The 27,227-nt window shown below is 36.3% G+C and overlaps 1 protein-coding gene across 1 annotated transcript in view; it reads left to right on the plus strand.

The window, feature by feature from the left end:
* Window positions 1–27,227, plus strand: part of amd1 (adenosylmethionine decarboxylase 1) — a 47,008-nt gene that overhangs the window by 17,732 nt on the left and 2,049 nt on the right. Inside the window, exons 2-8 of the mRNA XM_073055910.1 lie at window positions 4,645–4,731; window positions 18,384–18,510; window positions 19,707–19,809; window positions 22,497–22,539; window positions 22,945–23,089; window positions 23,175–23,267; window positions 24,882–25,037. Of these exons, the coding sequence (XP_072912011.1) occupies window positions 4,645–4,731; window positions 18,384–18,510; window positions 19,707–19,809; window positions 22,497–22,539; window positions 22,945–23,089; window positions 23,175–23,267; window positions 24,882–25,037 (754 nt within the window). The remainder of the gene's footprint in view (window positions 1–4,644; window positions 4,732–18,383; window positions 18,511–19,706; window positions 19,810–22,496; window positions 22,540–22,944; window positions 23,090–23,174; window positions 23,268–24,881; window positions 25,038–27,227) is intronic.

Consider the following 27,227-nt stretch of genomic DNA (forward strand, 5'->3'; position numbering starts at 1 on the left):
CATTCTGATAGTTGCAATGACGCACATCAGGTTGAACTTTTTTGGCATTTAACACTTTGTATATTTTGGGATATCTATTTCTGGGGAAATGAATACTGCAAGGGCAGTCTCTTTAATTGCATAAAATAGTTGGGTGCTTATAATTTTTATTTAAGGGTGTAAACATGGAAGAAAATTTTCATTTTTCATGTGCTATTTTAATTCACTACTCAAAGAATATCTTTCTATGTTGTATCTATGGATGCAAGAAAATAACTTGTTGCTTTAAAAAAATTAATATGAAAAATTGTTGCCTTTTCATGTCCAAGTTTGGATTTCATGCACTATCCAAGTTGTTGTATTTAGCAAGTTTTCAAATTAGATACTTTTAGATGCTTGGGGGAGAAAACAGTAGCTCTTCAGGTTGTGCTTTTTCCATTCTTGGCATTGTATAAATGGGTAGTTTTACTAGTTTTTTTTGAAGGGAAGTGACTGATCAGTGACAATGGGGCAATAAGTATTAATTGCATAGATGTGATACTTTCCAATATGGAAGATCAAAAAGGTGCAAGATTTAAAGTGCTTGAAATTGTAAAGTGATTATAAAAGCTAATGCACATCTATTCAATGGAAAAAAATGGTAGGAACACTTTCCTCAAAGCCTTTGAAGCTGAGCCAAAATGAACTGATTGTCATTGCAAGGCATTGAGGTTTATGGAACTTGAGTATTTAAATGAAGGTGAGATCTGAGCGGGCCAGAATGAGTGATGTAACTGTCTACCCATATTTCTGAGCTTAATGTCATCTTAACATTGTACATTTTTGAATCAATAATTTGCTTAGGTGATGCTCACCTGAAACTCAGACACTAACATAGTCTTTTAAAAAATACTGCTTACAATTGTGGCGATTGAAATCCATAGAAATAAACATCAAGCATTTAACATTAGTGTTTAAAAACTGGAAGTTCTCCAAGTTTGAACAGGTACATCCGTTATTATTTAGCATCAGTTAGTCAAACGTTTGTCATAGTATATATTTTACCTTTCTATGCATACAAAACTCTTAAGAAAGGTATGTATTTCAATAATTAAACCACTGTTGCTTACTAATTGTAGCCTTCATCGGGCAGGGCCTTCACATGCTCCATTATTCTTTCTTTATCCTTTAAAATTGTTCTGATCGTTGACCAACTGTAGCCTAACACTTTTCCAGTGGCGTTTCACCTCTTTCCAATTGCTTTATTATTTCCACTTTATTTTCAATCGTGATCGTTTTCTGGAACAGAAACGCTGCGGGTGGCGGGTCCCAAGCTCCGCCAGGTCTTAAAGTCCACCACACTGAGACAGGACTTGAGCATCCATGTTTCTTGGTACCTGCGGGGGTGGGGGGGGGGGGTCCAGGAACCAATCCCTCACGGATTAGGAGGGTCGACTGTACTTGTTATCCTGCTATAATGGCAGATGCTCTAACAGTGCAGTCTATAAAGTAAGCAGTTTTAGTTTTACTGCAGAGACTAACTTGATACATGAAAGAGTGTTCTTATATGCAAGCCACTAAGAAGCCAATGAGCAGGTGCATCAGCAGAGTAGTTTAGAAGGAAAATATGTTGGCCTTTATAATGAAAGTATGGTGAATTCCGTTTAATTGCTCTATTAGTTAATTGAGTTAGCTGCTTAATTTCTCTTCAAGAATCATCCCAAATAACTGAGATTCCCTTTGTTTATTGGGGTCACTATGCTAATTGGGACAGGGCTATTGCTGAACAATTTCTAACTAGTGTCAAGTCACGAGTTCTTGTGGCCTTTAGACACTACGCCCTGATTAGAGCGAACAGTTTTTAAATAGCATTATTTGCGTGCACTTGTGTTCAAAAAGCAGTGATTTTTGTGGCGAGAAATGAGCAGTATGTCAAATTGGAATTTCGAGCTTTTGGGCTTGCAGATCCCAAGAACAGGTGGGAGTGAAAATGAAGCTATTTCACTACTTTTAGTTAAAAACCACAAAAAATGTGAAGGTATTCACAATCATCTTAAATGTTATGAAGATGAAGATTTGGAGGATGCACTCATCAAGCTACCTCTCCCTTCACACGCCATACATTGCAGCATACAATGGATGAATTCCTCCATCCTTAACTATAAGGAACTAATTTACAGTTTTATAATACCATGGTAGCATTGGTAGTATTCTAATTTGTTCTGTATTTAAATACATAATTTGTTACTCAGTTAAATAGTTTGCCTTTGTTATACCTTTTAAACTATTTCAATGAAACTTTGGCTATTTGGAGCAGCTATTTGGGCCAAAATATACTGGTCCCAATGTGTGCCACTGTATTTGGGTATGGAGTAAAGATGTCTTAATGTGATTTGTTAGGGATGTGGCAAGAATTTTCTTCCAGATGTGTACACTTAGGCCTGCATCAGAAACGTCAGAAAATCATTCAGTAGGGTAAATCATTCCTCAGTTTTATAACTGTAGCAAAAATGCTCAATACTGCTAAGAGTAAGTGGTGGTGGGGTGGGGGGAGAGACTTTGTAGGAAAGAATGTATGTACATATATCAAACTTTAATATAGTAGGTCATTTGTCTCCAGGTCACACAGTCAAAAGCCCAGAGACTATGAAAATAAGTGACAATTATAAAGGGAAAGAGTAGGCTTATAGGTTTTATTAGCCGTTATCCCATTTTTACAGAGCCCTAATGTGACCTATAGCTATGTAGCACTTGATGAAATCTCATTTTGTACATAGACAGGCAAGGTTTATGATCTTACCATTCTGTTTCTAATTGTAATTGCTGTACCAAATGTTGAATTACAGAACCATTCTGATTTGTGTGGAATGTACAATTACTTGGAGCTTTTGGTAGCACAGTTGCAGTGCTGAAAGTAAACAGCTTTCAAATATGAATTTGTAAATTTCAGAATCAAAACTAATCTGAATTTTTTTTAGTCAAGTCAAATTTATTTATATAGCACATTTTAAAAACAACCCATGTTGACCAAAGTGCTGTACAGATCAGGGCAGTTAGCTAAAATCATAAATACAAGAAACAGGCATAACCAACAAGGCAAACAGCTTATAGGCACAAAAGAAACAACATAAGGGCCTAGGCACAAGCCAAAAATTAGCCACATCAGGAGGATTCAATGCTGGTCAATAGAAGTAAGTTTTGAGCCTGGATTTAAGAGTTAATGGAGGGGCAGATCTGCTGTTCCACAGTCCAGGGGCTACAATAGCAAAGGCACAGTCACCCCTGAGCTTAAGTTTAGATAGTGGGACAGCCAGGAGCCCCAAGTCAGCCAACCTGAGGGACCTGGAAGTAGAATAAGGGGTTAGAAGGTCTGTGATTATAGGGGGGGGGGGCAGCTCATTTAGGGCTTCATAAAGAAACTGGGGAATCTTAAAATCAGATCTGAACCATACTGGTAGCCAGTGGAGGGAGGCCAGGATAGGAGTAATGTCCTTCTTCCAGGCACCTGTCGGGAGCCTGGCTGTGGTGTTCTGGACCAGTTGCTGACGGGACAGGGAAGACTGACTAATCCCAGTATACAGGGAATTGAAGTGGACCAAGCAGGAGGATATAATGGCGCGGATTACTTTCTTGATATTTGAAAGAGAATCTACTTGATTTTGGCAATAGTACAAAGCTGGGGAAAAACTGGCTTTTACTACTGAATTAACTTGTCAAACTTTATCAAATATTACAGGGAATTGAAGTGGACCAAGCAGGAGGATATAATGGCGTGGATTACTTTCTTGATATTTGAAAGACAATCTACTTGATTTTGGCAATAGTACAAAGCTGGGGAAAAACTGGCTTTTACTACTGAATTAACTTGTCAAACTTTATCAAATATTACACCATGGGATTAAACCTAAGACAACAGAAAGTTAACATTTCAGTTTTGAAGACCCTTTGTCAGACTATTTTGATTTACTAACATTCTTTATGAAGGTGATCAGTTTTTACAAATTAATACATAATTATTGACCATAGTGACTCAAATTTTCTGATTGCCACATTCCAGGAAAAACCGTCAGTGAAGTACTCACATGATTTCATATGAGTAGAAATTATTTTGAAACCCAGTGTTTCAAAACCAAGTTGTATATGTTAAGTTTTTGTCTAGAGTTGGTGAGTGCAGGGTGGCAATTGGTTTTCAAAGCTTTGTGCACTGGTGAAGGGTAGTATGTCTGGAAGCTGCCCAGAGTGCATCATATGAACAAGCTTACTCAAGATTTCCTCAAGAAAGAGGAACCAATGGTGAAATCCTAACAAGTAAACAATGAAAACATAAACCTTATTACTAAAGTGATGTCCATTTTAAGGGTTTGTGCGTGGTTCTGTTTATGTTGAACAGTGTAAATTCTTCACATAAAAGGAAACACACTTGGCAGAGGAGGTAAAACATGAATCTGAGGAATAAATCAGATTTGCATAGAACTAATATGGATGGCTATGATATCTGCATCTGCCTGTAACATTTTGTACTGAAGACTTCTGCTCAAACTGCTTGTGTACATTTTACACTATGGAATGCTTAGATTGAAATGTAACATAATTTGGCATGTGAAATATATTGGGACTGGTTTGTGTAATGTAAGAATTAATCATTGAATGTCATTTAAGGCTAACGAGAACAACTTCTTTTTCCAGGTTTGAGTGGGACAAGCTGTTGGAAAATGTGCATTGTTTGATCATAAGTGTGACAAAGACAGACAGGCAGGAAGCCTATATACTCAGGTATTTGGTGTTTTTTTTAATATTTGGAACAGATTTTTGAACAAATTTTATGTAGCTTTTTATATTGGACACCTGAAATAATTTGAGTACTGTTTTGAAATTGAGGGTTATAGGTAGAGTAGGCTATAGGAAACCTCCCTGTTAGAGGTCTATAAAAAATAAGATGTGCCTATTTAGGATAAGAGCTAAATAATTTAGACGAATCTGAGGGGTCCTTTTTCACCCAGAGTACTTGGAATACACTGCTTGGATGAGTAGTGGAGTTTGACCTCTTTTGAGGTTTCTAGATGAGAAATTAAATTGTTTAAGGCAAGTGCTAGAAGATAGGATTAATACAAATGTTCAGTAGTGGTTGTAGATGTGGGCTAAATGGCCTGTTTCCTTGCAGTATCACTTCAGTGTTGGCAATTCTGTCTCGGCATGGTGGAGCAGCTCTGATTGATAATCTCTTCATAATTATGTTCTTGAGTTCAGAAAAAATGTTCGGCATGTTGAACTATTAGTAATACCTAGGAACTCAAGTACTTCTAGGATGTAGTCTAGGCTTTAGAAACACATTGGAAAGTATAAAATAAGATTATATCTTGAGTCAGTCCTTCCTATTTGTAATAAATTTGCATTGCAATTCATAACGAGTGCTGCAATTGATAGGAGAATTTAATGGTACAATTAAATATGATCTGTGTTTATAAGTAATTATAGGCTTTTAATATCGGTTTTCATTTGTATTTCATGTATCTGTCATAATCAGGGTGTGGGTGTTTGATTATTAATTGTACAAATTGAAGTTTTTAGTTTGCGCCTGCTAAGCACAGACCGAGTTCCTTGTTTTCATGTTTCATGTATTTAAGAACTTTTGATTGGTTTTTTTTCCAGCAGTGTTGGAGAATTGGGGGAAATGTTCAATTGTGTGCCATCTTGGAGTATAAAGTAGCTCTTCCAAAAGCCTTGTAAATCCTTTTGTTTCAGATGCCTTTACACATCCACTTTGAATGTTATAACTAAATCAATTTTCACCATTATGGTAGGGCAATGCAAGCTCTAACCATTTTGCTGTTTCTAATACGTGCTTTTGGGTCTTGAATTAACTTCATTCTATGTTACCAGGTTCCTGATCCCATGTGTAGGAGTATTTTTGTTTATTTTCCAATATTTTTATTAGTTTCTATATAGAAGAATATAGAGTACAAGAAAGTGTATATAAAAGGTCAAAAGATTTTTTAAAACTACCAATTACATTATATCTGTTCATAATAACAATCTCATTATCTCGTATTCATAAGTTAATCAATAGTTATATTGAACTATACTAATTTATTACGAAAAAAATAATCTAGCCCCTACCAAGACCGAAGCTGTTCATTAAGGAGAAAAGAAGGTAAAATACCTTCTCATAATAAAAATTAATAATAGCCAACATCTGAGTTAAACAACAAACCGAATGTTTTGAAAATTCAGAAAAGGTCCCCACAATGTTTGAAAGTCATGATGAGATTCAGAAATTGAACAACGAATCTTTTCTAAATCTAACCATGACATAATGTCTCATAGCCATTGAGCATGAGGAGGAAAAACATCTTTCCATTTAAACAAAAGCGTCCTCCTAGCTGTAAGAGAGCTAAGGGCCAAAATGTGTAAATCAGATGCCTTCAGCTCAATATCTTGTCCTGCAACCAACACTGAACAGTGCTGTCAGAGGGTTAGGCTTAAAATTGACTTTAAAAAGTAAGGAAAATGTTTGGAAAAACTCCCAATATTTTTCAAGATTCGGACAAGTCCATAACATTTGAATTAATGAAGCTTCTCCATTATTACATCTGTCACAGTAGGGAGATATCTAAATAAAAATGAGAACTTATCCTTAGTCATATGAGCTGTATGTACCACCTTAAGTTGTGAGCGAATGACAAGCATGTAGTGATGAAATATTAACCAGTTTTAAAATCTCATTCCAAGTTTCCTCAGATATTAATGTCTGTAAATATTTTAATTTTGTCTAAAGGAACATTCCTTGTCTCCGCTAACATACCATAAATATTAGATATGGAACCATTATGAAAAGGTGTCAAACTAAAAATTACATCTAGTAAGTTCTTATCGGAGCTTATAGGAAATGTACATAATTAAGATATTTAAAAAGTCTTTGATTTGTAAATATCTAAAACAGTGAGTTTTGGGTAAGCTATTTTAGCTGACAATTGCTCAAATGAAAAAAGGTTTCCTCCAACACAGATCCCAAAAACATTTAATACCCACCTTGTCCCATTCTTTAAAAACTAAATCAGTCATGGAGGAAAACTTAGAATAAATGGGACTTGAGAGGGAAAATGTTTACTTACAGATGAAGGAAGTGAGGATCCAAGAAGAGAAATAATAGAAAATTAATTAAGAGTTAGCTTCTAAAGAAACCCATACCGGACAATCTACACGATTAATATAATATAGCCAAAACGCAAGATACTGTATATTAACTGTCCAGTAATAAAACCTAAAATTGGGTAAGGCTAAACCTCCAGACTTTTTAGATTTTTGAAGATGAACTTTATTTAAATGAGGATGTTTATATATATATATATATATATATATATATATATATATATACGCGCACTCACTCACTCACTCACATACACACACACACTCACTCACTCACATACACACACACTCACTCACTCACATACACACACACTCACATACACACACACTCACTCACTCACATACACACACACTCACTCACTCACATACACACACACACTCACTCACTCACATACACACACACACTCACTCACACATACACACACACTCACTCACACACATACACACACTCACTCACTCACACACATACACACTCACTCACACACATACACACTCACTCACACACATACACACTCACTCACTCACACACATACACACTCACTCACTCACACACATATACACACTCACTCACACACTCACTCACTCACTCACACTCACTCACTCACACTCACTCACTCACTCACACTCACACACTCTCTCACTCTCTCACTCTCTCACTCTCTCACTCTCTCACACTCTCACACTCTCACACTCTCACACTCTCACACTCTCACACTCACAAATCAAGAGTCAAAAAAGGATTTAGGAATAAAAATGGGTAAAGCCTGAAAAAGATATATAAATTTAGGTAGAATATTCATTTTAATAGAATTAATTCATCCAATCAACAAAATTGAAAGAGGTGACCAATTTAATGATATTCTTTTTACATGATTCAATAAAGTAAGAAAGTTTTCTTTAAACAGGTGTTTATAATTCTTAGTGGCGGTTACACCCAAATAAGTTAATGTTTCCTTACAACTTTAAAAAGGAGATTAGTATTAATTGATATCAAATTATTTAAAGGAAATAATTCACTCTTGTGTAGGTTCACTTTATATCCTGAAAACTGGCTAAAACGGGAGTGTATTTTTTTGTCCAGTCTATTCATGTTTTTAAATACCTCAATTAGATCCCTTTGCCCTCTTCTGTTCTAAGCAGAACAACCTTGATTTTTCAGTCTGTACGTGTACCTAACATTTTTGTTTAAGTTATTCCTGTAAATCTTATGCAGGCTTTCCAAAGCCTTTACATCTTTCCAAAAAGGCTGACACATTTTAGCAATGTTCATTGTGATCTTTTTTGCTCCCATAAAACTAGATGTACTATTTTTAACTACTCCATCACATTCACAGAACTATGTAATGTGCATGGTCTGTTAGGTTACTGAGGTGCACCTCCTTGTTAATGCAATTCTCAAATCAACCAATCGTGTGGCAGCAACTCAATGCATAAACCATGCAGCTGTTGTCAAGAGGTTCAGCTGCTGTTTGGACCAAACATCAGAATGCCGAAGAAATGTGATCTAAGTGATTGTGGAATGATTGGTGACAGACAGTGGTTTGAGTATCTCAAGCTGCTGATCTCCTGGGATTTTCACGCAGAAGTCTAGAGTTGACAGACTGTTGCGAAAAATAAAAACACAAGGCGACCAATGGGCAGCAGTTTTGTGGGCGAAAATGGCTTGTTAATGAGAGAGATTGGAAGGATGGCCAAGCTGACAGGAAGACTACAGCAACTCCAATACCCATGCATTACAACAATGGTATGCAGAAGACCATGAACATGATTTGTGGCCTCTTTATTAGATACAAGTGATATCTAATAAAGTGGCAACTGAGTGTATAAACCACATCTCTGAAAGTTAGAGTTTAGATCAATTAAGTGAATGCACCCTCTTCCCAACTGATAGGCCCACTGCTTATTTCAAAACTATTTAGGATTATCTGAAATAAAAGAATCTTTTTCCCATTTACAGGATGGTTAAGCCTTTGTAATTCTCAATTAAGGACTGATGGCTCAATCAACCATTGATAGTTTTCAAAGTGGCGATCGATCATTTTCTAATTAAATGAAGTGTATATAGGGTGGGAATACATTGAAGATCTTGTTGAATGGTGGGGCACCTTGAAGGTACTATATGGCCATCACCTTTGTTATATTGTGCCCTGTGTACCCAGATTTGGAATTCCTTAGAAACCAAACAGCAGCTTTTTCTAATTGCTGAACGAACAATTTTCTTTCTTGAACAAAGAACTAGCAGGTTAGCTGGAAGTTACTTTCAATTATTTCATGCTGGTCTTCTCTAACTGAATAGTTATCCAAGTAAGTGGTTATTTTGAGAACTTGACCCACACCTTAATTGGTCTATAATTACTAGGTTTATTTCTGCACCATTTCAGCATGGTGTAATGTTTCCTGGTTTCTGGGTACCACCCCTGAATGTATGCAACCCATCTCTTGTTCATACTCCCATTGAAAGCTTTTGGCAAGACATTAAATCTTTCCTCGTGCTCTTTTTGTCTTTCGTGCACTCTCTTGCACACTCAGAGATGCACACGCATGCCCACTCTTGCCCCCATATCCTCCTTTACATCCCTTCTGAACATTGTCAGGAGTCTGGCATCAGCTATTTGATCCTTTGCTTTTTTGTCATCTTTCTTTTTCAATCTCTTTATTAGTATTAATAATATTATGAACAAAATACAATTGATATATTAATAAAGGGATTACAAACATACAAATTCCCATTACACATGAAAGAATACATAAGCAATGATTATAGTATAAATGAGTTTTCCCAAAACATGAACCATACAGTATGTGTGAACAAGGTAAATCTAGGTATTTCATAATATGATATAAAAAAAACAGAAAAAAAGTGAAAAAAAAGTTTGCAAAATTGACTAAACTACTAATCTAATAGCTAATGAAGAAGAAAAAAGAAGCAAAAAAAGAAAAAGAAAAAAGGGCTGTTTATAATATCTCACAAGAATACATAATCATCAGTGTCGTCAACTCCGATCCTCTCAACATAAATAAGATTAAAGCTGGCAAATCCAATAGGCTTGGAACAGGGTCATATTACATCATATGAAAATATTGAATAAATGGTCTCCATATCTTTTCAAATTTAATAGAAGTATCGAATACACCACTTCTAATTTTTTCTAAATGTAAACATAACATAGTTTGAGAAAGCCAATGAAATACAGTGGGAGGATTAATTTCCTTCCAATTCAACAAAATAGATCTTCTAGCCATCAAAGTGAGAAATGCAATCATTTGACAGGCGGAAGAAGATAAATGAAGTGAGTCCATCATTGGCAAACCAAAAATTGCGGTAATAGGATGAGGTTGTAAATCGATGTTCAATACCGCTGAGATAATATCAAAAATATCTTTCCAATATTTTTTCAAAAGTGGACATGACCAAAACATATGAGTTAAAGACGCGATTTCAAATTGACATCTATCACAAATAGGGTTTATATAAGAATAAAAATGAGCTAATTTATCCTTGGACATATGGGCCCTATGTATGACCTTAAATTGTATTAATGAATGTTTGGCACATATAGATGATGTATTAACTAATTGAAGAATTCTATCCCAATTCTCAATAGGAATAATAAGATTAAGCTCTCTTTCCCAATCATTTTTTGTCTTATAAAGGGGCTCTGAACGTATCTTCATAATTATATTATAAAGTTTTGATATAAGCCCTTTTTGAAAAGGGTCTAATTCGAACAAACTCTCCAAAATATCTGAAGGCACAAAATTTGGAAACGTAGGAAGTACCGTACTTTAAAAATGCCTAACCTGTAAATATCTTTTAAAAAAATGAAATCTAGGCAAATTATATTTATTAGATAATTGCTCAAAAGACATAAAACAATTGTCCGAAAATAAATCAGAAAATCTTAGTAAGCCCTTAGTTTTCCAAGCCAAAAAAGCTTGATCTATAATTGAAGGGTGGAAAAAAACAATTAGATACAATAGGAATATTTAAGGGGGGGACATCACGTGATGACGTAGGATCGAGACGCAGGGACCCAGCTCTCCCGTAAAAAGTTAATAAATTAATGTTTAAATGAAGAAAAGTTAGTCAATACTTTCTAAAAGTTACTTATAAACGATTCTGGACTGTGTCAAGCTATGTCTCAAGGAAGGAAGATGAAGAAAACTAATACCGGGAAGACTACGCAAGTTGGAACAAGAACAAGGCCCACGTCTACCGAGGAACCGCGGTCTCAGGTACATTATATCACCGGCGATACGGAACATGAGACTGTGGTAACATTGGCCACAGGAAAAGACCATCGTGAGCTGCGCAAACGCGAAGGATGGAGCATGCGCAAACGGGAGCATCAAGAACTACAAAGCCCAGCTACCACTGCAACTGAAAGTGATAGCGAATCGGAGGGAGAGTCAAATCTCTCGGAAGGATCAGCTGAAGAAGGAGATAAAAGTCCTTCTAGAAATATAGAAAAGACTTTGAGGCAAATAATGTGTAAATTAGACACATTAAAAGTAATTAAAAATAATCAAAAAATACTCAAAAAATGACCAATATGGAGACTATGCTTGATAAAATGGCAAAGAGACAGGAAAAAATGGAAAAAAGAATTACGGACTTGGAAACTACAACGGAAGATATGGTTGAAAGAATGGACAAAATGGAAAAGGAAAATACTGCTTGGACATCAGAAAGAAAACAATTTATGGAAAAAATTGATAAGCTTGAAAATCTCAGTAGACGAAATAATATTAAAATTGTTGGACTTAAAGAAGATATAGAAGGAGAAGATCCAATAAATTTTTTTCAAAAATTGATCCCTAAAAAACTGAAAATGGAAAGAGAAACTCCAATTGAGATTGAAAGGGCGCATAGATCTTTAAGGTCAAGACCTCGAGCTGATCAAAACCCACAATCAATTTTGATAAATAAAACGATACCAAGACAAAGAAAAGATCCTGAAGGCCGCTGCCCAAAGTGCCAAAAATAGAAACGGGCCATTGATGATAGCAGGGAAACCAGTTCTTTTTTTATCCGGATATAAGTTACAACCTGTTGAAGAGAAAGAAGGAATTTAACCCAGTGAAAAAAGCCTTATGGGAAAAGGGTTATAAATTTACAATGTGTCATCCAGCAACACTGATAATTTTTTTGGAGGAGGGAAAAATTTTTTTTTCCGATTATCGAAAAGCGGAGGAGTTTGTACAAGAACTTCCATCTATTCGCTAATTACACAGAGGCTTCCAAACGTAATGGATTAAAGATGAAGATAGACCCAAGGAACAGAAGTGATGGACATTTATGGATATTATAGAAGAGAAAAGCAAAATTTTAGAAATACTAAATGAGAATAGTATTTTTTTTTCTCTTCTTATACATATACGTTTTTATGTTGCGGGGGGGCTGGGAGGCTGTGGATCGGTTACTGCGGGATTCACGTGTGTAATCATGGCGGTTGCCATGACCCGTACAGCAGAGGGGGGTAATGTTGTGTTTTTTTTCCACAACATTAGTAGGGGGGTATTTTGGTTTTTTTTCTTTATATTTTAATTTTTTTCTATCTTTTTACCTGGATGATTGGTGGGGACACACATAGCAACATGGAGATTTTTATAAAGATTTCCCAGGATACCACGAAAGTGGCAAGATTAGGTATTATTATAGATTGGAGTAATATAATAATAAAAAAATAATGACTAATCTACTAAATTTTTTAAGTTTTAATCTTAATGGGCCAGTAAAAAGAAAAAGAATTTTAACATATATTAAAAAAAAATGAGAACTCCGTGGGGCATGTGGGGATCTTCCAACATCCAGGCATTCCCTTTTTTTTTTCTTTCTTTTTTTTTTAATAGGGATGTTAGGGGGGAGGGGGGCTGGGTAACACTTTTTTTTCATACATTTATTCTGTAACTATTTGAAAACAATAAAAAAAGTTTTTTAAAAAAATAAAAATAGGAATATTTAAAACGAATTGAGTCAACCCGAAAAATTTCCGAAATTGAAACCATATACGTAAGGTATATTTAACTATCGGGTTGTCAATTCGTTTCGGCAATTTAGAAAGAGCAAAAGGGAGAGAAGACCCTAAAATAGAACCCAGAGCATAACCTGGTACTGATTTAATTTCCAAACTCACCCAATGAGGGCCAAAAGAACCATCCCAGTCTTTCAACCAACATAACAAATATCTAATATTAACTGCCCAATAATAAAATCTGAAGTTAGGTAATGCCAACCTACCTTCCTTCTTTGTCTTCTGTAAGTATATTTTACCTAACCTGGGATTTTTATTCTGCCATATATATGAGGAAATTTTTGAATCAACATTAGTAAAAAAAGATTTCGGAATAAAAATTGGTACCACTTGAAAAATATATAAAAACTTAGGTAGGATTAATGCTATTAAGATGGTTATTTTACCTATCAGAGATAAAGATAATGGTGACCACTTAGTAAGCAAGCCTTTAATCTGATCAATTAAGGGTAAAAAAAATTAAACCTAAATAATTCTTTATGGTTTTTTGTGATTTTAATCCCTAAGTAAATAAAAGAGTATTAACTAATTTAAAAGGTAAATTTCCATAACTTGGGACCTGTCTATTCAAAGGAAACAATTCACTCTTACTAAGATTTAACTTATACCCAGAAAACTCACTAAATTGAGACAACAATGATAGAATTGCTGGAATAGATTTCTCAGGGTTAGAAATGAATAATAATAAATCATCTGCATACAAAGATACCTTATGAATATCTGTCCCACGATTAATACCCAAAATATCCTGTGATTCTCTGATGGCAATTGCCAAAGGTTCTAAAGCAATGTTAAATAGTAATGGGCTAAGAGGACAACCTTGTCTAGTGCCCCGAAATAAACGAAAAAAGGGAGATCTTTGATTATTAGTAAATACCAAGGCTACTGGAGTGTGATAAATCAGTTTAATCCAAGAAATGAATGTCGGACTAAAATTAAACTTCTCCAACACATAAAATAAGTAAGGCCATTCAACTCTATCAAATGCTTTCTCCGCATCTAATGAAATAACAGTCTGAAGTGCTATGTGAAGGAGTATAAACAATATTCAGTAATCTCCTAACATTGAAAAAAGAATAGCGATTTTTAATAAAACTGGTTTGATCTTCCGAAATAATTTGGGGTAATATCTTCTCCAGCCTGGAAGCCAGTAACTTGGAAAAGATCTTGGAGTCCACATTCAATAAAGATATTGGTCTATAGGATGCACAGTCAGTAGAGTCTTTATCTTTCTTCAGTATTAAAGAAATGGAAGCTCTATAAAAAGATTGTGGCAAATTCCCCAATCTAATTGCTTCTTCAAAAGCCCTGCATAACCAAGGAGAAAGAGTAGCGGAAAAACATTTTAAAAATTCTACTGTATACCCATCTGGACCTGGTGCTTTCCCAGAATTCATTGAGGAAATAACCCCTTTAATTTCTGCATCTGTAATCGGAGTATCTAATATTGAAAGATCATCGGATAATTTTGGAAAATTCAATTTTCCAAGAAAATCACACATGGTATTATGATCCTGAGGGAATTCAGATTGATACAGGGAGGTATAAAAGTCTTGAAATGACTTATTTATCTCATCATGGTTAACTGTCAAATCCCCATTCTGCTGACGAATCTTAGTGATTTGACCTTTAACCAAAACATTCTTCAACTGACTAGCTAACAGTTTACCCGATTTATCACTATGTATATAAAAATCAGATCTGGTTTTCATTAATTGATTTTCAATCGGATATGTAAGTAATAAACTATGTTCCATTTGAAGTTCAACCCTTTGTTTGTAAAGCTCCTTACTAGGAGTGATCGAATATTTCTTGTCAATCTCTTTAATTTTATCAACCAATAAAAGAGTTTCCTTCTTAATGCGTTTTCTCAGACCAACAGAGTAAGAGATAATCTGTCCACGTATATACGCTTTAAAAGTGTCCCAAAGTGTTCCGCAAGAAATATCATCCGTGGAATTAGTTGAAAAGAAGAAATCGATCTGCTCCTTCATAAATTTAATATCTTGCAATAAGGTAGAGTCAAATCGCCATTGTCTAACATTAGAAGCTGTATCCATAAATTTAATAGAAAGTTTTAATGGAGCATGGTCAGAGATAGCTATATCATAATTACAACCAATTACCAATGGAATAAAACAAGAGTCGATAAAAAAATAATCAATTCTCGAATAGGAATGATAAACATGTGAGAAAAAAGAAAACTCTTTGTCGTTAGGATGCCGAAATCTCTAAACATCAAAAACTCCATTATCAGTCAAAAAGGAGTTAATACAAGTGGCCGACTTATTGGGTAAAGTCTGAATAGATATAGATTTGTCCATCAAAGGATTTAAACAACAATTAAAGTCACCACCCATTATTAACTTATATTCATTTAGATTAGGTAAAGAAGTAAATAAGGACTTAAAAAAAATCAGGACAATCCACATTTGGAGCATAAACATTAACCTTAGCAACCTTTTTATTACAAAGTAAACCCGTAATTAACAAAAATCTACCGTTCGGATCCGAAAGGATATCATGTTGAACAAATGCAATAGAGGAGTCAATAAAAATTGAAACTCCCTTAACTTTGGCATTCGAATTCGAATGATACTGTTGACCCCGCCAAGACCTAAAAAAGTGATATTTGTCCTCCTTCCTCACATGAGTTTCTTGTACAAAAATAATATGAGCATTAAGTCTTTGGAATACTTTGAAAATCTTCTTTCGTTTAATCGGATGGTTTAAACCATTAGTATTCCAAGACACAAAATTAATGGTCTGAGCCATGCTTCTAAAGTCAACCCTTTGGTATAGAAAGGGTTAACCAAATTATAAACTCATGCACCCGGAAGAGGAACAAAAATAAAGAGCGGACCCGGAAGTGACGACATCGTAGACATATTTGTAGTTCAAAAATAGCCCAAATGAAAAAACTAAAACAAACTGGTAAAAGAAAAATAAAATTAGAAAACAGACCAACCCCCACCCCCACAAGAAAAAGAAAAAAAGCCAAAATATGGCTAGAAAAAGGAAAAAATGAGACTAATTCTACCCCCATATCAGCGGAAGACCACTCTGTATATAAAGGATATATATAAACAAAACCACCCCAACTTTAAAAATTATAATCACTATACTAAAAACCATGCTTCTTAATATACTTAGTTGTAAAAAAAAGAATATAATCACTAAAAGCTTATAAATCGGGTTATAACCCAAACAAATCAAGAAATATTTAAACTATGATAAGCGATGCATTATAGGAAGAAGACTAGAAAAGAAAAAATAACGCCATCTTAAACAAAACCAAGAATATTTTTCCAAAAAACCACCATCTTAATAAAAAAGAATTTCCCTTCGAAAGGTTAAAAATATACCTTCGAGGGAACAAAAATAATAGTCAAAAATATAGTATAATGGTTGAAGTGTATAAAACAGAGCGCTTAATATAACAAAAACACACTTTAACTTAAATATAAAGTATAGGATAAACCTACACCAATAACCAGAGACTAACTCTGGTTTGAGGAATCGAAAACCATCTTACACGATCAGAATCACTCATTTATTAGAGATTAGTGTCTATGGCAGTAGGGAAGTTCTCCTCCAGATACTTTCTCGCTTCAGATGTAGAAAGGAAAACCTGGCGTGGAGCATTCGACGGAGAGATTCTAAGCTTCGCAGGGTATAAGAGCGCAGGTTTTAGATTTTTCTCATAACATTCAGACATCAGAGGTTTAAAAAGAAGCCTTTTCTTCATAACTTCAGGACTAAAATCTTCAACCAAACAGAAGTGGTAATCTTGAAATTTAACCATTCCAACCCGCCGAGCCACACGAATAAGTTGTTCTTTGTCGTGTACATAGTGAAACCGGACAATTACAACCGAGGGTTTAGCTGGAGCACTCGATGAACGACGCCAAATTCTATGTGCTCGATCAAGTAACGGGGGGGTTCTCTGGGAAAACCGACGGGAACGCATCTTTTAAAAGTTGAGCAAAATATTTCGAAGGATGGTCTTTTTCTATGCCGTCTGGGAGACCAAGTATACATAGGTTCTGTCTTCTGGACCGATTCTCAAAGTCGACACTCTTGGCTTTAAGTGTTTCCACCAATTTAATGGTCGAAATTAAATCCTGTTGCAATTTTTCAATTGTCAAATCTCGTTCCCGAGCTGCTTCTTGCAGAGACGCGATAAGAACTTGCTGCTGGTTAATTACTGAATCCGTCTTAACCATATAATCTTGAAAAGCCTTTATATCTTGTTTAAAAACTTGTTGTAATTCATCGAATTTTTTATCCAAAACCTCCAATAACAATTCATAAGTTAATTCAGTGCGTTGCGGATGAGCTTGCTTCTTTCCATTACCGTTCGGGTTGCGCCCCGGTTCTCGTCCTTTAGATCTAAAGCCATTTCTGTTTGCATATCTTCAAAAATTCACAATAAACTCTTAACGATAAGCCCAAGAAAATAGCAAGAATCTTTTGGTGTAGGTAAAACTAAGTTGGATAAGGGTGATCAAAGGTTAAAAAAAGTAAAGGTTATGGAGCGAATCTAAAACAGTACTCACTCCATGAGCGTCTCCCGCTGACTCCCGCTTTTTTGTCATCTAGACAACTAATTTTTCTTAACCTTCACTAGGAAAGTATAGCATGTGTGATCTTAAACAATCCACCTTAAATCCTCCCATTTATTTTTGCTTGCCAAGTTAACACTAAAGCTGTTTTCATCTCTAACATGTACAACTGTTTCTAATTTTTGTATTCAAAAATAGAAGTTTGAATCTTGATTCAGATGTACAATTAATTGCAGTCAGGACTAATTAAAGTAATTATTTGCAGTGCCATTTGATTTGAATCTTGTAGGAGAGTTGTTCTGAGGGAGCAGTCTCAGAATAAGGAGCAGTTCCTTTAGCCAGAGAGTGGTGAATTTGGAATTTGTTGCCACAGAGCTGTGGAGGTCAAATTATTGGGTGTACTTGAGCAGAGATTGACAGGTTCTTGATTAATCAAGCTGATTGTATGTTATTAATACTAACAAATTTAGTTTATGAGCATAACTTATTCTTGGCTCTTACAGGAAATAGAAAAACAATGATCAGTTGAGTATCTTCCTTTAATACAATGTATGTTGGTATCCACCACAAATTCTGATTTGCATAGGAGTTTGTAGTATAAATTGTAAATTCTAAACTTTTTTTTTAAAGAATAACTGCCATTTTTGAAAGTGGGGTAATATTGAGCTTTGTTTTACAGTGAGAGTAGCATGTTTGTCTCCAAGAGACGTTTCATTTTGAAGACATGTGGTACCACCCTCTTACTGCAAGCACTGGTGCCCCTTTTGGATCTTGCTCGTGAGTACTGCGGCTTTGATTCCATTCAGGTAACTTCAAACTTTGTATGTAGGCTTTGTATCCATGCTAGATTTAACAATCAAATCAAAGTTTGATTAGTTTTAAAATTAGAATCTGAATGTGAAATATGCTGAAATGTTTCACATTCAGAATTGTTTATATCCTGATACTTGCATGCTACATTGAGCTTGCATTTTCAGATTGCCTCCAACCCCCACCTTTGGTCCAGGGATGGGCACTGGTTGGTAAGTGTTCAGAATACAAGTGAAGAACGGTAAATGAAGAATCGGGTGGGGGGGAGACCATGTCTGTAGTACAGTATAGCAAAAAGGCTTGGTAATCTATTTTGTAAGATCCTGACAGTAACCAGGATCTGTTTGAAATACTGCTGACATTGGTAAATTCTCAAAAGGCAGACCATTTTCAATTTAAATAGGTATGTATTATTAATTTGCCGCCTTGAAATCTTCAATTACAAGCAGATTTAAGGGATACATGTTCTGTGCTAAATTTATCCAAGGTACCCTTCAAAGCAGGATCTGAAGATGTGATGACTGCAATGTAATTAGCTGGTACAAATTTAAAAGCTGAAATAATTTTATTTTGTAACAGGTGAAAATAGTTTATAGATTTTTATACGAAAGAGTTTTAAATCTTGAATCAGGTGTTTATATAAAAAGTCAACCTTTTTCCCCATCCCTAGCTAGTTGTTTGATAAACCTTAGTTCACCTTGGAGGATTACTTCAAAAGGCAGTTAGGACAATATTATCTCAAGACCAGCCAGATGGGGTGATATATGGGGTTTGTCTCAAGGAAGCGAAACCTATGAAGAATTTTTCAACAGTTCGATAATTGTGACTACTCTTATCTGCATTTTTATTTCTGTAATGTTGACTAGCAAAATTTTGGTTCATTTCATATTTGGAAAAGCTTTATGGATGTAAAGTCTACTGTTCATTCAGTGATATAACTGGGTGGATTTAAGAGCAGAATTAGGCTGTTTGGCCCATCAAGTCTGCTCCGCCGTTCAATTGTAGCTGATCTGTTTTTTCCCCTCATTAGCCTTCTCCCAATTTCTGGGTTCTGATACAGTCTAGAACGATGAGTTGATTTCTTCAGTATTAAAGCAAACAAATGATATGCTAGAAGAGTTGGACCTTGATTAGTAACTTTAATGCATTTTTCCCCCCATTTAATGTAAAGTTTGTATATTTTTTAATGCAGGATTTCTTCTATTCCCGTAAAAACTTCGTGAAGCCAGCACATCAGGAATACCCACATAGGAACTTTCAGGAGGAAGTGGAATTTCTAGATATGGTTTTTCCAAGTAAGTCCAGATCAGCTGAAGTGCAAGTTTCACAATTTAAAGCCTAAATGGTTCTTGGTAATCATATACAGTGACATGCAAAAGTTTGGGCACCCCTAGTCAAAATTTCTGTTACTGTGAATAGTTAAGTGAGTGGAAAATGAACTGATCTCCAGTCATAAAGTTAAATAGTGTTTTTTTTTGTACAATTTTAGAGTGGGGGGAAAAAAGGAAAGGAGCACCATGCAAGAGTTTGGGCACCGCAAGAGATTTGAGCTCTCGGATAACTTTTACCAAGGTCTCAGACCTTAATTAGCTTGTTAGGGCTATGGCTTGTTCACAGTCATCGTTGGGAAAGGCCAGGTGATGCAAATTTCAAAGCTTTATAAATACCCTGACTCCTCAAACCTTGTCCCAACAATCAGCAGCCATGGGCTCCTCTAAGCAGCTGCCTAGCACTCTGAAAATTAAAATAAATGATGCCCACAAAAGCAGGAGAAGGCTATAAGAAGGTAGCAAAACATTTTCAGATGGCCATTTCCTCAGTTCGTAATGTAATTAAGAAATGGCAGTTAATGGGAACGGTGGAGGTCAGGTTGAGGTCTGGAAGACTCAAGAAAACTTCCCAAAAGAACTGCTCATAGGATTGCTAGAAAGACAGATCAAAACCCCTGTTTGACTGCAAAAGACCTTCAGGAAGATTTAGCAGACTGGAGTGGTGATGCACTATTCTACTGTGCAGCGACACCTGCACAAATATGACCTTCATGGAAGAGTCATTAGAAGAAAACATTTCCTGCATCTTCACCACAAAATTCAGCGTCAGAAATTTGCAAAGGAACAACCAAACAAGCCTGATGCATTTTGGAAGCAAGTCCTGTGGACTGATGAAGTTAAAATAGAACTTTTTGGCCACAATGAGCAAAGGTATGTTTGGAGGAAAAACGGTGCAGAATTTCATGAAAAGAACACCTCCAACTGTTAGGCATGGGGGTGGATTGATCATGCTTTGGGCTTGTGTTGTGGCCAGTGGCACAGGGAGCATTTCACTGGTAGAGGGAAGATTGAATTCAATTAAATACCAGCAAATTCTGGAAGCAAACATCACACTGTCTGTGAAAAAGCTGAAGATGAAAAGAGGATGGCTTCTACAACAGGATAATGATGCTAAACACACGTAAAAATCCACAATGGACTACCTCTAGAGGCACAAGCTGAAGCTTTTGCCATGGCCCTCACAGTCCCGCGACCCAAACACCGTCGAAAATCTGTGGATAGACCTCAAGAGCAGTGCATGCAAGACGGCCCAAGAATCTCACAGAACTAGAAGCCTTTTACAAGAAAGAATGGGCAAAAATCCCCCAAACAAGAATTGATAGACTCTTAGCTGGCTACAGAAAGTGTTTACAAGCTGTGATACTTGCCAAAGGGGGTGTTACTAAGTACTGACCATGCAGAGTGCCCAAACTTTTGCTTTGGGCCCTTTTCCTTTTTTGTTATTTTGAAACTGTAAAAGCCAGAATAAAGAGGTAATCTTGCTTAAAATATTTTAAAAAATGTGTCATCTTTAACCTTATGCCTTTTGGAAATCAGGTCATCTTTTATTCGCTTAGCTTTTCACAGTAACAGAAGTTTTGACCAAGGGTGCCCAAACTTTTGCATGCCACTGTACTTTGCACTTGAGAAAAGGGCTATTGGATTCCAATGATTGAAGTGATCAAGAAATCATGGATGTGAGAATAATTGAATTTCTTAATGAATTGTTACAGATCACATGTACACAACGATGTGACAGAATTAATGAAGCCAGGCTAGGTGGCAGCACCAGTTTTTGTATGTGAAGAGAACAGTGCTTAATATCATGTATTTCTTCCAGTTTTAAGCAGCCACTGTTGTTACCAGTGATTCACAAACCGTTGATCTGCTTGGTTGCTGGGTGCTGAAAAGGGAAATAATTAAGTTGTGTACTGGAAATTTATATTTGGCCCTTCTAGCAAGAAGGGAATTTAAAATCAAAATGAAGGTATCTGTGCCAAACTGTATTTGCTTTATCTTTATATGGTTTCTCACTATAGCTTATTTTGTGCCATTGTGCCATTTCACCTGGCACCTTCCCCCCCCCCCCCCCACCTTTATAGGGCCCTGACCCTCCTTCCGTCCTGACTAAGGGTCTCAGCCCAAAACATTGACTGCTCGTTTCCACAGATGCTGCCTGACCTATTGAGTTCCTCCAACGTGTTGTACGTTGATTTGTGCCATTGCCTTGCCTCTGTAGAGAGCCATGAACTGTTTGTATTTTGAGGGCTGATTGCTTGATGTCAGGTTTCTGAACTGAAGTTAAACAGCAAGTGCTGGAAGTACTCACAGGCTTCCCTGAGGGAGGGGAATGGTTTCAGCTCATTGATTTTAGCCCCTCAATTCTATTTCATGGAAGATATTTCCATCCCTAGCTTTCCTTCAAGATTTTAAACTCACGGCTACCCCAATCTGGTTTGTTCTTACTCTCAGTACGGTAGGTAACTAAATAGAAAAATAACCTTTGGTTTTTGGCATGACTAATCTGTTCAATTCTCCACAATGGTCATCAGAAATTAAACAGTAATCACATATTACTCGTGTAGAATTTTGGATCTAGCTGTAGTAAATTTTGCTTTTTTAAATAAAAATATTTTACAAAAGTACCCTCTCTAATGGCTCTTTATTACCAGATGGGGCAGCCTATTGCATGGGACGTATGAATTCTGATTGCTGGTAAGCTGTTTTATTATATTGATTTTTCTGAATTGAATGTATGGGCATATGATTTAGTTTAAATGCTAAAATTAATATCTTTCACAATTTTGTTTTAAAAATAAAATTTAAATTTTGATGCGTATCAAAGCAAGCAGAAGGACAAGACGAACAGAATTAAATTTCACTTTGGTTATTTCAGTTAGTAGTTTAATTCCTTGGTTCTGAGTGAAAACCAACTATAGCTGAGTCGTTGCTGTACTTCAGAGCTTCAGTTTAGTTTAATTCTAGTAAATACCCAACCCCAGTTTTGGGTTTTTACAAACGTTTGAATAGCAGCGTAATTATTGAATGCTCTAAACTCATTTTACAATGTAATAACCATTTGTGAAATGTAATACATATATTGTCATCTGTTTGGTTCAGGTATCTTTACACTCTGGACGTGCCAGAGGATAGTGGGATCAAACAGCCGGATCAAACACTTGAGGTTCTGATGAGCGAGCTTGATCCAGCTGTCATGGACCAGTTCTTCATGAAAGATGGTGTTACTGTAAATGATGTCACTCAAGTATGTATTAAATTGACTTGTAACGTAAAATAGTATAGACTTTAAGAAAATGCACAATATCTTAAATATGGCTTTTTCCCCCCAGATGAGTGGAATTTGTGACCTGATACCAGGTTCAGTGATTGACGCCACATTGTTTGATCCTTGTGGCTATTCAATGAATGGAATGAAAGTGGATGTAAGTATGTACCCTGTTACAAAATGTCTGATTCTCTTGTTTCCTTTCTTCTCTCTCATCTCCCCAACAAAAAACACCTGGTTTCGTTGTTGTCTTTCAGCATTCCCAGTCACCAGTGCAGTTGTGTACCCATTTTATTGGCAGGTGTGTGAGGTGACAAGTTGTTTCCAAGGTGTACCTTTTTGTGCCTTTAGGATTAACAGCTTAAAGAATGAGAATGCCATGATATTTTCCCAAAAAAGCTAAATTCACTAAAAGTAAAAAAAAATGGGGGCTCATATCCATTGTGATACAGACATCTTGCATTGAAAAGCAGGTACTCCATGAGGAAGTATAAGTTAGCCAATCACCTCAGCCCTCAAACAAATTTAGTCAAATGGCAGGAAGGCTGAAAGGAAGCAAAAACAGTTCTTTTCCTCTTCCAGTCACCTCGTAATTTCTCTTGTTTCCACCGTCCCATTCCCCCCCCTCCCCGTCACTTGGATTCGCCTATTACCTGTCAGCTTGTGCTTCTCCCTTCCCCCCCACCCTTTATTTCTGACTTTCTTTCCAGTTCTGATGAAGGGTTTTGGCCCAAAATATTAGCTGTTTTTCTTTTAAAATGCTAGGACCAGCTGAGTTCCCTTCAGCATTTTTTGTGTGCTGTACATTGAGGTTAAGTGTAATGTTTCTCCTATTCCTTTCTGCGGTTGATTTGTATTGTGATTGCTGACAGGTAATATCTGAATTGCAGATCAACTGACTGTCCATGGTAAGGGTTTATGCTGACCTGCCAAAAACCAGTGAAGATCTTGCAAGATTTGTAGTTTATTCTAAAAGCTCTCTCCTTCCCTTAAACCTGATAAGACCTGCCCATTGAGCTCCTTTTCATTCAATATGAGTGCACTTCAGTGTCAGTTCTGGGGCATATTACGGAAATGAAACTGTCCTTAGTGTTATCAAGCTCCTTCAAACAATTCTCACAGGTTTTAAAGAACACAGTTCTTAACATGGTATCTAATGAAATGTGCAAATATTGAAATATGCATATTGGGTAGAAACTGGAAAAGCAAACCTTTGTTAAATGGTAATATACATATTGTTTTGAGACATTTGAAGGAATTACAATCCAGTCCTGTGAAATTAGCATTTTAAGGCTAGAATCATTGAGCAGTAAATACAGCTTAGTAACTCTTTTAAAATGCAATTACATTTAATGTGGCCAAACACAATTCTGGGGTATGTTCAGTTTTTAAATGTTAAGTTCTCCACCTAGTTGTTTCTGCTAGTTGTTTGATAAGACTGCTAATGCCCTTGGAAATGCAATCAACACATTTCTTGTTATAGTAACAAATTTTAAATCATTCCATGCATGATTGTTTTTCCTTGCTGTTTGGATGACAAGAAATGTCAAATGTCTAGGAAGGATTCAAGCTTGAATTCTAAAAGTAAAGCAAGAAATGTTTGGGTTTGGCAACTTACTGAAACCTCAAAACAATCTGTTGTATCATCTTCTGCAGCAAGTATATACCAGATCAGATTTAGTGATCTCAATATATTGATGATTGGAACATATTTTAGAATCCATTAAATATTCAAAAACAGTTTGTAATTGACATTGTTTCTTTTTAATAGGGAACTTACTGGACAATTCACATTACCCCAGAACCAGACTTTTCCTATGTTAGTTTTGAGACTAACCTGGCCCAGACTTCCTATGATGACCTAATCAATAAAATTGTTGCTATCTTTAAGCCAGGAAAATTTGTTACGACCCTTTTTGTTAACCAGGTAAGATTCCAAGTCTTTCTGCAAAACCAAAGTTAATGATAGGTTGAGCACGGATGGAATAAAGGTAGGGATTGGGGTGAGAGGGGTCATGAAATCTTGCCTGTGCAGTTGAAATTCATTCATTTTTAGAATCTTGGAAACAAAATTGGTAAAGTAAAACTGAATGAAAACTTTGTTTGACAAAGGAAAACATGCTGTCCTTATCAGCTTAGCCTACCTTTTACTCTCCTTTGTGTGATTTAGTAAGCCACTATTGAATACTCTTTTGTACACTTCAGGTTTTGCAGGAATGTAGATAAGGGAGATTGCAAGAAACTATTCCCAATATCAAAGGATAGTAAAACTAGAGGACATAATTTTAGGGTGAGGAGTAAGGGATCTTAAGTGAACTTTTTTGGCCATAAGATACTTGGGGAGAATTGAGCCATTTGGCCTGTCAAGTTTGCTTTGCTATTTGATTGGGGCTGGTTTATTTTCCCCATCAACCCTGTTATTCAGCCTTCTCCCCATAACCTTTGCCCTCATTAATCAATCTCCACACTATGCCAACAACACACACAAAATCTGGTGGAACACAGCAGGCCAGGCAGCATTTTCGTCTTGACAGAGGGTCTTGGCCCGAAACGTCGGCAGTGCTTCTCCTTATAGATGCTGCCTAGTCTGCTGTGTTCCACCAGATTTTGTGTGTTGTTTGAATTTCCAGCATCTGCAGATTTCCTCATGTTTGTTCCACACTATGCCAAATAACTTGGCTGACACAGCTGTTCATGGCAATGAATTCCACAGATTTATCACCACCTGGCTAAAGAAATTCCTCTGCAAATCTGGCCCGAGACACTATCTTTTGGATGCATCCACTCCATCCAGGCCTCTCAATAGTCACTAGATTTCAATAAAATCTCCCTTTATTATTCTAAATTCCAACAACTACAGGCCCAGAGCTATCAAACACTCCTCTTGCATTAATCCCATGATCATTCTCTTAAACCTTCTCAATACTCCAAATGTGGTCTGACCAATCCCTTATAAAGTCTCAGCATTTTATATTCTGTTCCTTTTAAAATGAATGTTAATATTGCATTTGCCTTTCTTACCACCCACTCAATCTGCAAGCTAACCTTTGGGAATCTTGCACAAGGTCTCCCAACTCTCTGTGCACCTGAGTTAGAATTTGCTCACTGTTTAGAAAATAGTTTGTGCCTTTATTCCTTCTACAAAAGTGCATGACCATACACTTCCCTACACTGTAATTCCATCTCCCACTTTCCCACTCTGAATAGTCCAAGTCCTTCTGCCCTCCAGCTCTCTTCAGACAGTGGTGAGTATCTGCAAAATGCTGTGAGAGAAGGTGATAGAAGGAGAAATATGATCCATATTGTAGTAGTCAACTGAAAAGTCTTGTCAATTTCTATTCACAGATGTTGCCTGACATTCTGTTCCTCCAGCATTTTGTTTGTTGCATCAGAACAAGCCTCTTTGAACACAAATGGGGAAAATTGCATATTTTGGACCCATGCTCAGGAAGAATCAGAAATGATCTCATTGAAATGATCAAAATTCCAATGGGACTTGTCAGCATAGGTGTTTCCCCTGGCTGCAATGTCTACAATCGTGATCACAATCCTCAGGTGTTAGCTTAAAAAAACTTTCTTTTAGTAGTGAAATTTTATAATTTTCTATCCAGAGGCTGGGAAGGTACATTGTTGTTTTTCTGGCTGCTTTAAAGGACAAACTATAAATTACAAAAATTGTACCTCAAAAAGGAATGAGGTAGTGTTCATGGGCCATTCAAAAGTCTGATCATGGAGGGGAAGCAGTTTCAGAATCATTCAGTGTGCATTTTCAGTCTCCGGTACCTCTTCCCTGATGACAACGGGGGGTTGTTCCTGATGGTGATGCCAATGTTTTGGGGTGTTGCCTTTGTGTGGAGGGCTGTGCCCGTGAGGAACTTGGCTGAGTCTATAAACTCTCTGCAGCCTCTTGCAATTCTCTGGATTGGAGCTTCCATATTAGGTGGTTAGGCAAACAGTCAGAATGCTCTCCACCCTACATCTGTAGAATTTTTAAATATTTTTGATGACAGAAATAATTCCTCAAACTCCTAAAGAAGTAGAGCCACTAACATGCCTTTTGTGATTGCATCAATGTGTTGGGTCCAGGATAGATCCTGTGAGATGTTGACACCTAGGA

This window comes from Hemitrygon akajei, chromosome 9 (genome assembly GCF_048418815.1).
Source record: "Hemitrygon akajei chromosome 9, sHemAka1.3, whole genome shotgun sequence".
In the NCBI taxonomy this organism is placed as follows: Eukaryota; Metazoa; Chordata; class Chondrichthyes; order Myliobatiformes; family Dasyatidae; genus Hemitrygon; species Hemitrygon akajei.